Raw genomic sequence first — 15,021 nt, 5'->3', positions numbered from 1 at the left:
CAGCGAGGCGCCCATCAGCAGCAGTGTGTTCACACACTCGACGAGCTGCTTCCTCTTCTGCAGCAGAGCTGGACTCTGAACGCACAGACCACGGCTCAGCTCCTGCAGCACGGCATTGTGGGACAGCACCGCCACATGAAGAGGCGTTAGTCCTGCGAACACAAAACACTCGGCATCCATCACTGCGCTCCAACATCAGCTGTGTGACGATTCATTACATGAAGCAACCAGCACAGGGCTGTCACATCAAACATAGAATTTAGAATATGACGACTGCCTTGTTGAATTTAAATAAAAATCCACATTTGAATGCAAAAACGTTAGATTTGAATGTTAGGTGTGTGTCAGGCAGCTTTATCAGCTGCGCAGAGATGAGATGACGGCTCCAGCCTGAAGAAGATCTGGTTTACTGCAGAACTGAAGCAGTTCACACAGAGCATTTATTTATCGCATTTTCTAGGGACTTCTATCACCGCTGCACTCGCGTCTCGCACAAGAGAGCCTCATGTTTAGAGATCCGTTTAAAATAAATGTAAGTTCAACTATTAAATAACATCTCAAAACTTAATTGCAGTGTTTTTATCCCTCTGCATCTGCTCTCATGTTTGTAAATGAAAAAAGTAAAAAGTACTCTTGTTCTTAGTTTATTCGTGTTTTTTGTGTTAAACTTTGCATACATACATGATGTTGTGTTGTTTCTGATCGCTCAAGCAATCTTATTATATTTGTTTTATAAACATTATTTTAAACACTATGCACTTTTTTTCAAAGATATACGTGAGATGATTTTATTCCTTTGAAGAAACATGCATTAGTAATATTTGGTTTTTGTGGCCTCAAAGAGTTTATCCCCCTAGCTGAAATTATGCCTTTTAAATTCAAATATAATTCATAATATTTAAGTAAAATATGTGTATTTAGATGAGCCGCTCCTCAGAGACACTGACCATCATAGTTGACCAGCTCCAGGTTCACGGGCCGTCCGCTCGTCTGCACAGATCTCTGGATGGCCTGAGGAGATTTAATGGTGACATTTAATGCTGACAGAAACACAGGCATTTTGTTTTGAAGTCTTATCAAAAGAGCAGTGTTGTGCGGCCAGGCGAGGGGATTTTGCGTGCCTCTTTTTTGAGGAAATGCATATTAGTTAAGCATGCTATGAGGAAGTCAGTTAGCGGCTGGTTAAATAAACACTGAGCATCTGACTGAATGATAGACGAGGACTGTTGATAGAAGATGAGAACATGATAAGAAGAAAGGGTTAATAAGGAAGTACAGTGTTGTTAATGACTGTAGGGAGAGGCCAGGCTAGTTAACTGGTTTTCCAACATCTAACTGGTCAGTTACTGGTTGAGTACTTAAATGAAGATGTAATTATCAAATCAAAGTATGAGCAGATACCTGCAGCGTGGAGCTGTGGCCCTTCTCTGCGCAGACGTGGAGCGGGGCCCGGCCCCAGCAGTCCCTGGTGTTTGAGCTCGGCCCCCCAGCTGGAGCAGGTCTTGAGCGATCAGGTGCTGGTCTGCAGCGACGCTCACCTGGAAGGCGCTCTGCGAGGACAAGTTAATCACAGGTGTGTTCCTCTCACAGACAGGCCCAGGGTGCAGTGGGTGTTTGTGGCTGTACCTGGTTGTTGTGTTCTTTCATGTCCAGCATGCCGAGGGCAGCCATTCTCCTGGCGAGGACATACGCCAGAGCTCTTCTGCCCTGAGCCACCGCGATGTGCAAAAACCTGTAATCAGTCCACAATCAGCTAACGACTCGAAACCGCGTTCCTCTGGAGACATGTGAAGCAGCAGAAGAGCTAGAACCTGTGAGTGCTGATCGAAGCGTGTAATGTGTGGAAGAGCACTCACGTGTCTCCGTCTGCGTCTCGAGCGGTCAGCTCAGCGTGGCTCACAGAAGCCAGTCTCTGCTCCTCCTGCTGGATCTGCCACTGGAAGAAGGACACCGGCGGCGCAGCGGTCAGCCCGAGGCCGAGGCCGGACGAGGATGGGAATGTGTTCTGATGACTTTGGGCATCAATGCACAGATCCTGAGGAAAGCCTCTCACCATCACAGATTCGATGGAGAGCCGTTCCCCGAAGTCCTCCATCATCTCAGAGTCACAGATCATGCTCTCGCCGTACGAAAACTACAGACACAGAGCCAGAGGCTTCATACACACTCCACACATCCACTGTAAACACACTTACACTAATCACTCAGAGTCAGCAGTGTTTCTCAGCTCATCTAAAACATCCTGAGCGATGAGAAACACTGCTCTGTTGTGATTCTTATTCAACTGTAAGCAAGTGTTTCCCACAGACTGACACTCTATGTGTGGGGCACTTCCTCCAGGGCATGGATATAGATATAGATACAGTATATATATATTAGGACTGTTAATCTATTAAAATTCTTTTTTTTATTTTTATTAATTGCATGATTGTCATGAGTTTACTTGTGATTAATCACAACTTAATGGCACATATTTTTTCTAAATATGTAAATAGCTCAATTGGTAGAGCACTGCGTTATCAAGCGCAAGGTTAGGGGTTCGATTCCCCGGGAACACATGATATGTAAAAATGGATAGCCTGAATGCACTGTAGGTCGTTTTGGATAAAAGCGTCTGCTAAATGCATAAATTTATATTTATTAATTCAATTTAAATGTACCTTAAACTTATATTTTTTTCATTTTTACTCCAATCACCGTGGGCATGGACAAGCATGGGTTAGGTTAGCTTTATGCAAATATATGTTTATTATTGCATGCTGTACACGGAATAGAACCCACACTGATCTTTTTCCAGTAGAATAACAGACAGATGTCATTGTCTTTGACAGGCCTCAGAATCTCGAGCGTGGAGATCAGAAGAGATAATAAAGCAGTGAAACACACCGGGTTCGAGTCTGAGTCCAGGACTCGCGGTCGTTTATCAGGACACACACTCAGATTCTCCAATTCCCTCTTCCTTCTCTGCAGCGCATTAATTATAGCTATAATGAAATGGAAAATTATTATCTAGTACCTTTTGACAACAACTTTTCCTGTTGCTATGATTAATTTCCTGTAATCATAAGTTGATAATTGATGTAGTTACCTGGACACGTGTTTTCTACTTGATATTGCTGACCCTGTAATGAAGCATATAATTCATTCGCAACAGCATAAAAAACAACCCTGGATTCATTTAAATCATGTCATAAAACATAATAATGTATCTGTACCTGGCTGTAGTGTCTCTTCTGCAGGATCAGCTGTTTGACGGTGTTCTTCACGCGCACGCCCTGATAGAGACTCGCTCTGCGCGCGCCGTGCGCGTCCACTGAGGAGCAAGAGCTTTCATTACACTTTATTGACTTTAATCAGTTTACGGTTCTCTGAAAGCCACTGTCTGCGTGATATGGACATCAACTTGACACTTATGAGCTACTCCTAAATATAATATATAAACTTTAATTTCCTGTAAAGCTGCTTTGCAACGATTTGTTTCGTAAAAAGCGCGATATAAATAACTTACACCTGAACTGAACTGAATATGACAGGTTTTATTCTCCAGCACAAACACAGCACTTCAATCTGGTTGATTAAAGAGTAGAGTCTCATACCGCTGTCGCTGTGAGGGCTTCCCGCGCTGCTGGAGCTCTGCTCCGAGTCTGACAGGATCGGTTCGGCGGGAGAAGCGCAACCGTAGAACGACAGCAGGTGCACCGGACTGGTCATCACATCGCTGTCCCGGTCCAGAACACCGGACAATCCCTCACTAACTCCGTCGATGATCATCTTCTCTTCTCCTGCTGTGACGCGCAAGCGAGAGAGAGCTGGGTCTGAATGACGCGACGCAACTCTCGCTGAAGACCTTATTCGCGAGTGACATCAGGAGTGACGTCACGACGCTCCTTCAGCATTCTAAAACACGAATAATTTAAATATCGTCAAATCAACTCGAGAGATTTCTTGTTCGAGTATAAATCTGACAAGTGAATAAAAAACCATCGAGATCGTCACGAACTGATCCAATCCAGTCAGCATTCATTAATGATGATTTGACCGTTTTATTTAGGAAATCAACCAAGAGAAACTAGATAAAGTAATTACTTTATCTTATTATTATTAATAAAAACTAATGACTGAATTAATAGCGGTAGTCTATACGATGTTGAACACAAACAGCGCAAACGCGTAAACGAAAGCACAAAGCGTCTCGGAGAATGAGCTCCATCTAGTGTTAGTGAGAGATCCAGTCGTGATGGTGTTATAATCCACAGTAATCCAAAGCATTTCACTCTTTTAAAATTATTTCTAAAGAGAACAATTGAAATGTAATCAAAACAAAACACCCACAAATAACCACGTTTTCTGTCCACTGCTGATGTACTGATGCAAAATACCAGAATGGGGAAAGAAAGTAAAACTTTATTTTACAAAAATGAATTTTAAAATATATATTTAATAAATAAAAACTTGCATATACCAGACTGAACACTAGTTGCAGCACATACTGTAAATATCCAGATGCACACACAGAAAGCTCTCAGTAGGGTTTGAACTGCAGCTGACTATCAAATCAATTCACATTAACTTCACAGAAATACATGCTCTTCTACAGAACAAGGCTACGTCTGGTCGTGTTGTCCAGGCTCCAAAAGGAAACAAGTCTACTGCTAAGTGCACTGAAAGAGCTTGGCACCCTGGGTACATAAAGATGTAAAGTACTTCAACAGAAATCTGTATACTGACATCCAGCAGTGTATGTAATTCACTGTTAGAAAGAAGAAAGGCAGTCATACAGGAGTCACTGTCGAGTAAGACATGATCTTCTTCAGTCTGCTGACCGCATGTGTGTAACTCTACGAGTCTACAAGTCTTCTGAAGGCCAGGGATTAAAACAGGCAAGTGTCTGATCTTTAAGAAGAGCCAGAGCCAGGGCACATGGGTCCCGATCGAGTCCTGTGATTCCTAAACTCCTTTCAGACTTCAGCTTCTACTCCGGTCAGGACAAGCGCTCTTTTTTCCCATGAGGAGAGAGATCGGATGGATCTTGAGGTGTTCCCGTTCTGTCGTCTTCATCCTCGTCCTGTTGCTGCACAGAGGACAGATACTGCTCCAGAAGACTGTCCCCCGCCGCTCGCTCTCCCGGGGAATGAAAGCCAGACTCCGGGATGGAGATCTCTGTGCGGACAGGAGCCGCTGCGGGATTGCTGGGATCTGACGCTGAACTCTGTGCCACACTGAGCCGCTCGTTCACAGACGACTGCCACTCCAGCAGCGCCTGAAGCTGCTCCACACACACACACACACACACACACACACACACACACACACACACACACACGTTCACAGCAGTATTCAGTATTCAGTATAGCAGTATTCATCATTCATCATCTTCACACAGACCTGCTTCCACAGGAACTTCACCGCTTCTTCTTGCACACGTCTCTGCAGTCGCTCTTCTTCGTGCTGCTTGCGCACCCTGCAAAACATATGAGTTAATGCAAAATACTTTACACTGTTTCAGCTTACAGTATTGATGAAGTTGATTTTACGTTTGAACTAATCAGCTAACAATTAAAATAAAACAGTGATTCCTTTCCAGCTCATAACCTGATGCACAAACATGTAAACAGTGAAGAGTTTGACCTCTCCAGCTCCGCGGTCAGGTGGACGATGTGGTCCTGCATCCTTCTCAAGCGGATCTCAGCACGCACTTCTTTGGCCTGTGGATGGCAGAGGCGCGTCCAGTGACCCCTCCACCACGACTGGATCCTGACAGCTGCTTCACACTGCTTTAGTTCACACTGCAGCGCAGCAGATCTCTGCGTCTCCTCCGCAGAACTGTTCTGTAGCACAGCATCGCCACTCAACACATCGGCTCTGTTAGTCACATGAGAGCTGAGGACGGCTCCGCCCACTGACCCCTCCTCCGATGGGTGGAGCTGTGTGGATGTGGGAGGAGCCAGAGAATCATCAAACTCCTCCTCCCCGCTGTCAGGAGCTGAAGCTGGATGAACAGCAGGGTTAAAGGGCAAGAAAGCAGACTCTGAGGACAGCAGACTGCCATGAAGCTTCTCCTCATCAGTCTGCACATCCTCCAGAATCATCCCGTCTTCAGCGGCGGGCGGCAGACGGACCGCAGCGATCACGGCTGAAGACACAGAGCTCATCCACGCATTTACATGAACTCCTGGATCCACATCTACAATCATAATGAAGAACAAATCACTTCAGGAGAAAAATACACGAAACACTGAAGGGCAGAATCACTAAAGATGAAATGGTGCCTGATTCAATGAAAAAACTCCCTAGATTCTACAACAACACAAAATCATTAACATCTTTGTATTACAAAAACTTCCCTAAAGTACAGATTACAGTCGGCTCAGGATTCAGCAGCTCAATCCTGTCTGGAAACAGGACAAGGCATCACATCACTCCTGTCTTGAAGTCTTTACACTGGCTCTGTCAGATTCCCTATAGTTTAAAACTCTCATGCTTACTTAAAGGGTTTACATGGTTTGAGACCTCATTATCTCTCTGAGCTTTTAACCCTTGCTACAACAGTGTGTGATCTCTGCTCCTGTGAAGCTGCCCTTTTAATGGCTCCATTCACTCATTTAAAGTCTATGGATTGTTTTATAGGGCTTTTTTTTTTTCAATTGCTCCTAAACTTTAGAATTATTTGCCTGCCGGGATTAGGCAAGTAGAATCTCTTAGTGTTTTAATCTTCCCTGAAAGCTTATTTTTTATGGTTGCTTTTACCTGATTATTTTTTAATTGTCTTATTTTTCTATTTACTTGTTGAATTTTTCATAGTTATGATTTTATTTGGCTTTTATCTTTGTCTGTATTTTCACATTTCAATATTGGTGAAAGAGATGCAGACGTTTGTGCTGAAAACCACACAGAAAAGTGAATTAATGATCTCCTCCATGAGTCTTTCACTGAACTGACCTGCCTGAGAGATGACCTCCACATCTGTGTTCTTGTGAACGTTGAGATGCGTGGGGCGAACCGGACTCGAGCCGCAGTGACGTGTTTGCTTCAGCTGTTTCTGATGCTGTCTGCACACACACACACACACATACACACGTGCGCGCACACACACACAAACAGACACACACACGCACAGACACAGACACGCACGCACGCGCACACACACACACACACACACACACAAACAGACACGCAGACACAGACACACGCACACAGACACAGACACGCACACGCACAGACACAGACACACACACATGCGCGTGCGCACACACACAAACAGACACGCAGACACAGACACACACACACAGACACACGCACACACACAGCTGATCAGTGAAGCTCCACCAATCAGGTTTTGCTGTGGATTAAATGGTGTGTTTTGGACGCTACCTCTGTTTGTTGAGGATTCTCTCTAGTTTAGCATCCTCTGCTGACTGTAAGGCAGTCGCGGCGGTCAGCGGACACGTGGATGCCAAATACTGGACCAGCTGTGTGTGCTGCCCCGGCCGAAACATTCGCCCTTTTCCTTGACTGTAGAGCCATTCTCCTTTCAGTCTAGAGACACGGCAGAGTAATGCAGCTGCTTTCTTAAGACTACATATCGCATAAATCAATGGATCTCAAGTTAATGTCTTCTATTGTCTTTAATAACTGTAAATACTGTAAACAGGTGTTTGTTAGATGGTCCACAATTTTTTTTATGTATTCTTGATGTGGTCAACTTGCTAAAAAAGTCTGAGCTAACCCTCTATGATTAGAAGACCACCTTTCTTAAAGTAGTGTCAAATATGATGTATGACAGCTGTTACAGAATGATTTGTAGCACCACATTACAACACAGACTGCAATTCTTGTACTTAAAAAGGCATCTCACTTACCCCTCTTTTTGTGTAACCACGTATCCATCCAGCACCTTCAGACTGAGACACCAGCTGACGACATACGGGCGATAATCACAGCCGGGCAGAGCCGGAGTGGCCATCACACATGGGTTACTCCTGACGGACAGCTGCTCCAGACTGTGTAACGGAGCTAGATACGACACCTGCACACACACACACACACACACACACACACACAGAGTCAACACCAACATCCTTTACACATGACACGTGTTGGGCGATATGGTCATTTTTCAAATCGTCAAATGGCCAGCACGTGAGATCGACGATACACGATATTATCATGCATGAGTGGAGCTAGAGAGAGACTCTTAGCAGAACTGTTTGGTGTTTTAAACCAAGCAGGTGTGCGAGAGAGAGCCTATGGAATCACCAATAATCAATATACTTTCAGACATACTGATAAACTAATGTTAAATATAAAAATACTGTATTTAAAACCACTAGTTCATATATAGTCGGACACAACTGTCATATCACGAGTCCTGTGACGAATCTGCTGCATCTGCACACAGAAGTTATCAGTCTAAAGTTCGACAGAATCAGACAACGGTGAAAATCAATATTTGATTTCATTTAAAGTCCAGCAGTTTAACACTAATATTGGACATAAACGAACACATTAAATATAAAGTATTTAAAACAGCTAAGTTCCTCATGACGAGACCGACCCGTCACAGAAACAAGAACGAGATGCTTTCTAACATAACTGTGCATTAAACTCAGTTAGTGAGGGCTCGTTTACAATATTGCACATATATGCAATGAGATACCTTATATCTGCAGACGATGCATGTCTGTTTGTGGATGGAGACTTTGTAACGGCCAAAACTCTGTATTTTGCATGCATCACATTAGTACTGATGTGACACATTAGAACCACTATGGATGATAAATTCACTCTGCCACCTTTTTATTATTTAGTCTATACTTTATTTGTAATACCAAGAAAGAGTTAATCTCTCATGTATGAGAAGAGCGTGTTGCCGTGTACCAGCCATTAAATGATGGAGTTTCGGTTCCTTGCCGCTGTCGCCTCTGGCTTGCTTAGTTGGGGTCACTTCATCTACAGCGATATCGTTGGCTTTATTGCAAATAAATGCACAGACACTATTTAAACTGAACAGAGATGACATCACTGAATTCAATGATGAACTGCCTTTAACTATCATTTTGCATTATTGACACACTGTTTTCCTAATGAATGTTGTTCAGTGCTTTGACGCAATGTATTTTGTTTAAAGCACTATATAAATAAAGGTGATTGATTGATTGATTGAAATGTGTTGGACACCATCTCCTCGTTTTCTAACCCTTTCATTTCATGGATTTAAAGAGTTATCCGAGTCAAAGCAGACACTTCAGCGACTACAGGATCTGATCCTCCTGCGCTCGCGGTGTGTGTGTGTGTGTGTGAGAGAGAGAGAAATGTAGTGCTGAAGTAAAATACCTGGGCAGTTTGATAGCCAAATTATAAGCAGCCTAATAAAAATAATAGTTATTATTATTATAATCTAATACATTAATAGGAAAATGAGCCTAATATAGTCTTGATTATCGACAGAGAATTCTGCTTATGTTGATATCTCTGACTATCGTCGATACACGATACGGGCGTCTATCAGCACAACCCTATACTGTAGTGTGTAAAAAAAAGAATTGCAAAAAAAAGCATTTTCAGTGATAATGTTTGAATTTGAAATCAAAATAATGGATAAATGTGTTTGAAGTAAAACAGCATGGATCAGTAGCAGACTCTTCTGTGAAAGCACAGTGTGTCACAAGGGTCACCTAAGAGGCAGATGATGGGTGTTCGGAGCACCCCTATTATCAAGCCGCTTCTATTATCTGTCTGCTGTGCTTTACCTCGGTCAGGTCTCTGATCTCGTTCTCTGCGAGCGACAGGACGGTGAGGTTTGCTGGAAGGTGAGCAGGAACGGTGCGCAGAGTCGTGATGATGTTTCCATGCAGAAGAAGTGTCTGAAAATGGGTTAGACAGGCCTTAAAATTCGGTGACACATCACGTTTTTTTTTCTGTGTTTTGGTTCAGTCTTCCTAAGATTATTTATCTAAACACATTAAGAGATTATGAATGATTTGCCTCTGAAGACAAATGGCAAATACCTTTAACACTGAGAGCTTTGTGAGGTCTCCTATGTGAGAGATATTATTGTCTGACAGATCGAGATGCTGAAGGGAAACGCAGGTGTTGAGCTGCTCGATGACCTGCACAAACACACACTGATGAAGAATCAGCCTCATATTCAATGAAACGCATGGTAAATGTGAAGAACACCTTGATGTTGTTTCCAGACAGATTGAGCCACTGCAGACGACACAGGTCCTTCAGGCCCTCGATGTAGCCGATGCTGTTGTTGGGGAGGTTCAGGGTTCGTAAGTGTGTCAGCTTTGAGACGCCCATCATGCGCACCAGACGATTACAGGCCACAGATAGCTGTGAACAGAGAGCCGGTCACACACACACACACACACACACACACACACACATCAGTGCTGACCGCAGGTGTCAGAGAGCCAGTCTCTCACACACTTACACACTTACACACACACACACACACACACACCCATCTGGGCTGACCGCAGGGTTAGGTCAGTGTGGACCTGACTGACCTGCTGCAGATCCTCGTTGTGCTCCAGGTGCTCCAGCTTAATGATCCGGTTCTGGTCCAGAATCAGTGTGTGTATCCCGGGACTGAACCACTTTGGATCCAGTTTATGAAGACCCTGATTCGAAAGGTCTAACAAACCTGGACCTGAGTAATAAGAGCACAGGACAAACACTGATGAGCGAGAGACATCTACACTCAAAACACACTTAAAATGGAAAACAATTAACGTTATTCCAAAGACAAAAGAAGAGAACAGGTTTATTCATGTCAACTGTAATCATTAAAAAGACAAATGGTGTATGAATTCAGAATAATTAAAGCTTCCAGTATACATGAAACCCCCTCGAACAGAACAGGTATTATAAACAGCAGATTTGTAAATTAAATCCTGTCAGATAATTAGTGTTATAACAGTAGATTCTGACAAAAACAGATCAGACAGTTCGTCAGGATCTTCACACACTGTGATATAACCGTGATATTCCTCACACATAAAGACAACATGTTGTCTGTCTGCAACGGAAGCACACGCGCAACTAATCAATCTATTATCAGTCGCAGGGAGGAATGGGTTTTATTGCACATACCTTCGTAATTTGACATTTGGAGCAGTGGATCGGTAAAGATCGCTCCCTCAGGCTCCGCCATACTTCCGCTCACTTCCCGCTTACTTCCGCTCACTTCCCGCTTGTGTCAACGCCAGGCAACCGATCGACTATTTGATTGGATAAATTAACCTGGAAATAATAATAATTTTAGATATTTTTGTAATAACGCTGGTAATATTTAGCCATCAATTTTATGTTTACTTTGAAAAAAGAATTTAGATTTGTGAAATAGGCTCCTTTATAAACGCCTTACCCACAATTCCTTTTCCTCTTCCCTATCTGAACCGCCGCCATGAAGTGAGTGTTCTCTGTGTTCATCCAAAAACATCTTTAAAGTTATCCGCGAGAAGCGCTTGCAGAAGTATTCAGATGTTAATAACAAATAAGATGTAGCTATTGTGACTCTTATTTTTGTGCAGGGTCGAGTTGTGCAGTTTTAGCGGGTATAAGATCTATCCCGGCCACGGCCGGCGCTACGCTAGGATCGACGGAAAGGTAAAGCGCCAGCAATACACGTGTTTGATTACACTGCTGTGGTTTAATCCGTGATTATCGATGAATGAATGGCTCTTAGTGTTTTGTGACGCGAGTATTTACGCTTGGCAGTCTTTAGTGTGGTTCTCTAGCCTAGTGCTAGCTTGTTGGCTAACTACATTCCTGACAGAGCGAATGATAGGTTTAATTTCAGCTTTGAGCTCTAGTGCCGAGAGAAACATCATTTGTGATCTGTGTTGAGACTGTTCTCAGATCTTTGACTGCAGGAACGGAGTAAATGTGTTCAATCGTCTGCTCTGCAGGTGTTCCAGTTCCTGAATGCGAAGTGTGAGTCAGCTTTCCTGTCCAAGAGGAACCCCAGACAGATCAACTGGACTGTTCTGTACCGCCGCAAGCACAAGAAGGGCCAGCATGTGAGTCCGAGCCACACTCACGCCTCGAATTAACCTTACTCTAACCCTAACACCTGCGCCTCGAACCTCCGGGACGCAGACACTGAGGGGACGTAGAGTGTGATGTTATAGTGAGCACGTTTACATGCACTCCAGTAATCAGTTATTTTCCTGTAGTGACGTCGAAATATTATAATTTGTGTATCTGACTCTGATTATTAAATCTGTTTGTCAGTTGTGATGTTAAAGCTTGTTACATGTCAACGAGAAACGTTCAGCTCGTATATTATCCTCTCGTGCAGTTATAAAGCAGCTTTTCACTTAATCACTTCTGCATGAGATGAGAACACTTATTTTCTCCGTCATTAAATTGTTTTTGTTTCCTCCTTTCTTTACTGCAAAACTTGTACTCCGTCTAGATGCACTTACGTCTGCACTGATGAAGTTTTCCTGTCACGTTTCACACAAGCGCACTTCAATAAGCCGACAAAGTGGGTTATTGTTTACATGACCGCACAAAATGAGGGAAAAAAACTACCAATGTTGACCGGTTTATGCTTGCGTAATTTAAGCTTACTCCGATAGAAGAAAATGGGTTACCACATTTACATGTCCACATGCATGTTCTGCTTGATCTTAATCATTTTAAGAATGTGCATGTTAACACTCTAAGAGCCCATTCTGTTTATTCAGCAGATGTTTTGTGTGTAGTGTTGACTGACTAAAGAAAGCTTGTGCTCCGATGTGTGTGTTTGCTGCTTTAGGAAGAGGTGAGTAAGAAGCGCAGTCGTCGTGCGGTGAAGTTCCAGAGGGCCATCACCGGCGCTTCACTGGCTGAGATTCTGGCCAAGAGGAACCAGAAGCCTGAAGTGCGTAAAGCACAGCGAGAGCAGGCCATCCGGTGAGCATTGCTCTTATTTTGTAGTCTCAGATGTTCAAATAGTTGTTTTTGTGTATGTATCTTTTTACGGTAATGCAACTGGTTTTGCACAGTTACCTTCTCATTACGTGTTTCTGCTGCATGTTTGACGCATCAGATCTAACCCTGGAGCATCACAGTCCTGCAGTTTTATCAAAAAATCTTTTTTCACTAAACTACTTTAATGTGTTTAATTGACTAACAGTATTTTTGTGTAATGTTAACTTTAAGTTGGTTGTGTGACTCCCTTCAGAAGTCATTGTGAATAAGTGTATTTTTTTGGCTCTATATGTTAGACTCCAAAACTTATTCTGATATTACATTACTTTTTAAAGTGCAGTTTTTAAAATCTTGGCTTTGTGTGTCACAGGTTTGTGACTGGTAAACACATTGAGACGAGTGCAAACAAAACTAAACATTACCTTTCTAACACTTTTCGATCTGATGTTTCAGGGCTGCTAAGGAGGCTAAGAAGGCCAAGCAGGCCACTAAGAAGCAACCCACTCAGAGCGCCAAGGTAAAAGATGGTTTTAAAGGGATAGTTCACTCAAAAATGAAAATTAGCCCATGTTTTATTCACCCTTAAGCCATCCTAGGTGTATAAAACTTTCTTCATTCAGACATATCATTTCAGAGTTATATTAAATGTCCTGGCTCCTCTGTCACCCGCTGGAACACAGATCTCTTGTGCGTATGACAAAGCGGAAACTAGAGTTTAGGGTTTATAAAGTTTTAAATATGAACGTTTTTCTTGAAGAAAGGCATAATTCATTCAGATGGCCTTTATTCACTCCCATGTGAGGCACTTATAACAATGGGTTGATGCTGTTTATTGAATTTACAAAGTGAAAGTAGAGGATGCTGAGCTTGTGGCTGTTCTATATGCAAGCATCAGTGTCTTGAACTTGATGCAGTAGCCAATGCAAGGAGATTAAAAAGAGGTGTAACATGGGCTCTTTTGGGCTTGTTGAAGACGAGTCGTGCTGCTGCATTCTGAAATTCTGCTGGACTGTTGAATATTGACATTCACTGCAGTTATAAAGAGCCAGGACATTTGTCTGTAAGAGAGTCCTGAACACCTAGGAAGACTAGAGGGTGAGTGAATCATGGGCTAGTTTTTTTTTTTTTTGGGGTAAACTATCTCTTTAAGAATTGTAAAAAATGAAGGATATAAGCTACTCTTCAGCTTATCTTTTGTAAGCGATAATGTATTTTGTGTGGTGTGACTGTTTTTTGCCCCTTGAGGCGTTGCAGTGTGACTGATTCTGTCACTTCTGTGTCATAAGGTGGCATAGAGTAGAAGGACTATGTCTACACCTAGTACCCTTAATAATGGGTGCTCAGTGTCATTTATAGCCCTACACATTATTGCAAAACCAAATGTAACTCCTTGTGTTTAAATGTCCTTCATGTCATCAGTGAGGTGTTTGTGTTGTTTTTAGGCCCCTGCTAAAGCTGCAGCCAAACAGAAAATCGCCAAGCCCATGAAGACCAGTGCTCCTCGTGTCGGTGGCAAGCGCTAAGCTGATGTTTTGGTGTTTTGTGTATCAATAAAGCTTTCACTATCAGCCTTGAGTGTCCTCAAAGTATTGATTTCATTAATGTTCAGTGCTAAAGACTAACAATGTTAACACTACACTTAAAAAAAAAAAAGTTATACCAGTGGGCATCGTTTATGCTGCGGCGCCCGGGGAGCAGTTGGGGGTTTGGTGCCTTGCTCAAGGGCACCTAAGTCGTGGTATTGCCGGCCCGAGACTTGAACCCACAACCCTAGGGTTAGGAGTCAAACTCTTGCCACTAGGCCATGACTTCCCATAAAACGAACTCGCAGATGAAATTGCCCTACCTAAATTACAAGTGTTACATAATTTTGGTGTCTTTGGAAAGAAGACCCTTTGGGCTTTACTTATCAACCAGATTTGATAATGCGCAAAAATATTAAAAGTTATAGACACTGAAATGCCTTAAACTTTTTTTTAACCACACTGAATTAGGGTTATCAAACTGATTATTTTTTTTATCTGATATGGGTTTCTATTTCAAATCTGACAAAGATAACATTAAAAATTAAATTCCTGCAAATATTTTTCTGAG

General features: G+C 42.8%; 2 protein-coding genes, 1 non-coding gene and 1 pseudogene across 3 annotated transcripts; 2 read left to right on the top strand and 2 right to left on the bottom strand.

Annotated features, from left to right (window-relative positions):
- The window catches only part of LOC113044702 (NF-kappa-B inhibitor zeta-like), a 7,729-nt pseudogene extending 3,879 nt beyond the window's left edge, over nt 1-3,850 (bottom strand).
- A 534-nt stretch (nt 3,851-4,384) lies between these two features.
- Nucleotides 4,385-11,245, bottom strand: LOC113044700 (centrosomal protein of 97 kDa-like). The gene is made up of 11 exons (XM_026204880.1): nt 11,101-11,245; nt 10,515-10,657; nt 10,180-10,338; nt 10,008-10,109; nt 9,750-9,863; nt 7,860-8,026; nt 7,372-7,536; nt 6,940-7,049; nt 5,629-6,184; nt 5,386-5,461; nt 4,385-5,266 (listed from the first exon to the last, which is right to left on the bottom strand). The coding sequence occupies exons 1-11, from the start codon at nt 11,159-11,161 to the stop codon at nt 4,982-4,984; spliced, it is 1,938 nt and encodes a 645-aa protein (XP_026060665.1). The 5' UTR covers nt 11,162-11,245; the 3' UTR covers nt 4,385-4,981.
- Nucleotides 11,246-11,292: 47 nt separating this feature from the next.
- LOC113044701 (60S ribosomal protein L24-like) lies at nt 11,293-14,497 on the top strand. The gene is made up of 6 exons (XM_026204881.1): nt 11,293-11,418; nt 11,541-11,616; nt 11,919-12,029; nt 12,773-12,909; nt 13,381-13,444; nt 14,370-14,497. The coding sequence occupies exons 1-6, from the start codon at nt 11,414-11,416 to the stop codon at nt 14,448-14,450; spliced, it is 474 nt and encodes a 157-aa protein (XP_026060666.1). The 5' UTR covers nt 11,293-11,413; the 3' UTR covers nt 14,451-14,497.
- LOC113044834 (small nucleolar RNA SNORA17) lies at nt 14,160-14,292 on the top strand. Its single transcript, XR_003275939.1, has one exon. It is a non-coding gene; the product is annotated as a small nucleolar RNA SNORA17 (small nucleolar RNA).
- Nucleotides 14,498-15,021: the final 524 nt, after the last annotated feature.

Source organism: Carassius auratus, chromosome 26, assembly GCF_003368295.1.
Source record: "Carassius auratus strain Wakin chromosome 26, ASM336829v1, whole genome shotgun sequence".
In the NCBI taxonomy this organism is placed as follows: Eukaryota; Metazoa; Chordata; class Actinopteri; order Cypriniformes; family Cyprinidae; genus Carassius; species Carassius auratus.
Note: the sequence above shows the minus strand (reverse complement) of the source record. Positions and strands in the feature narration are given on the sequence as shown.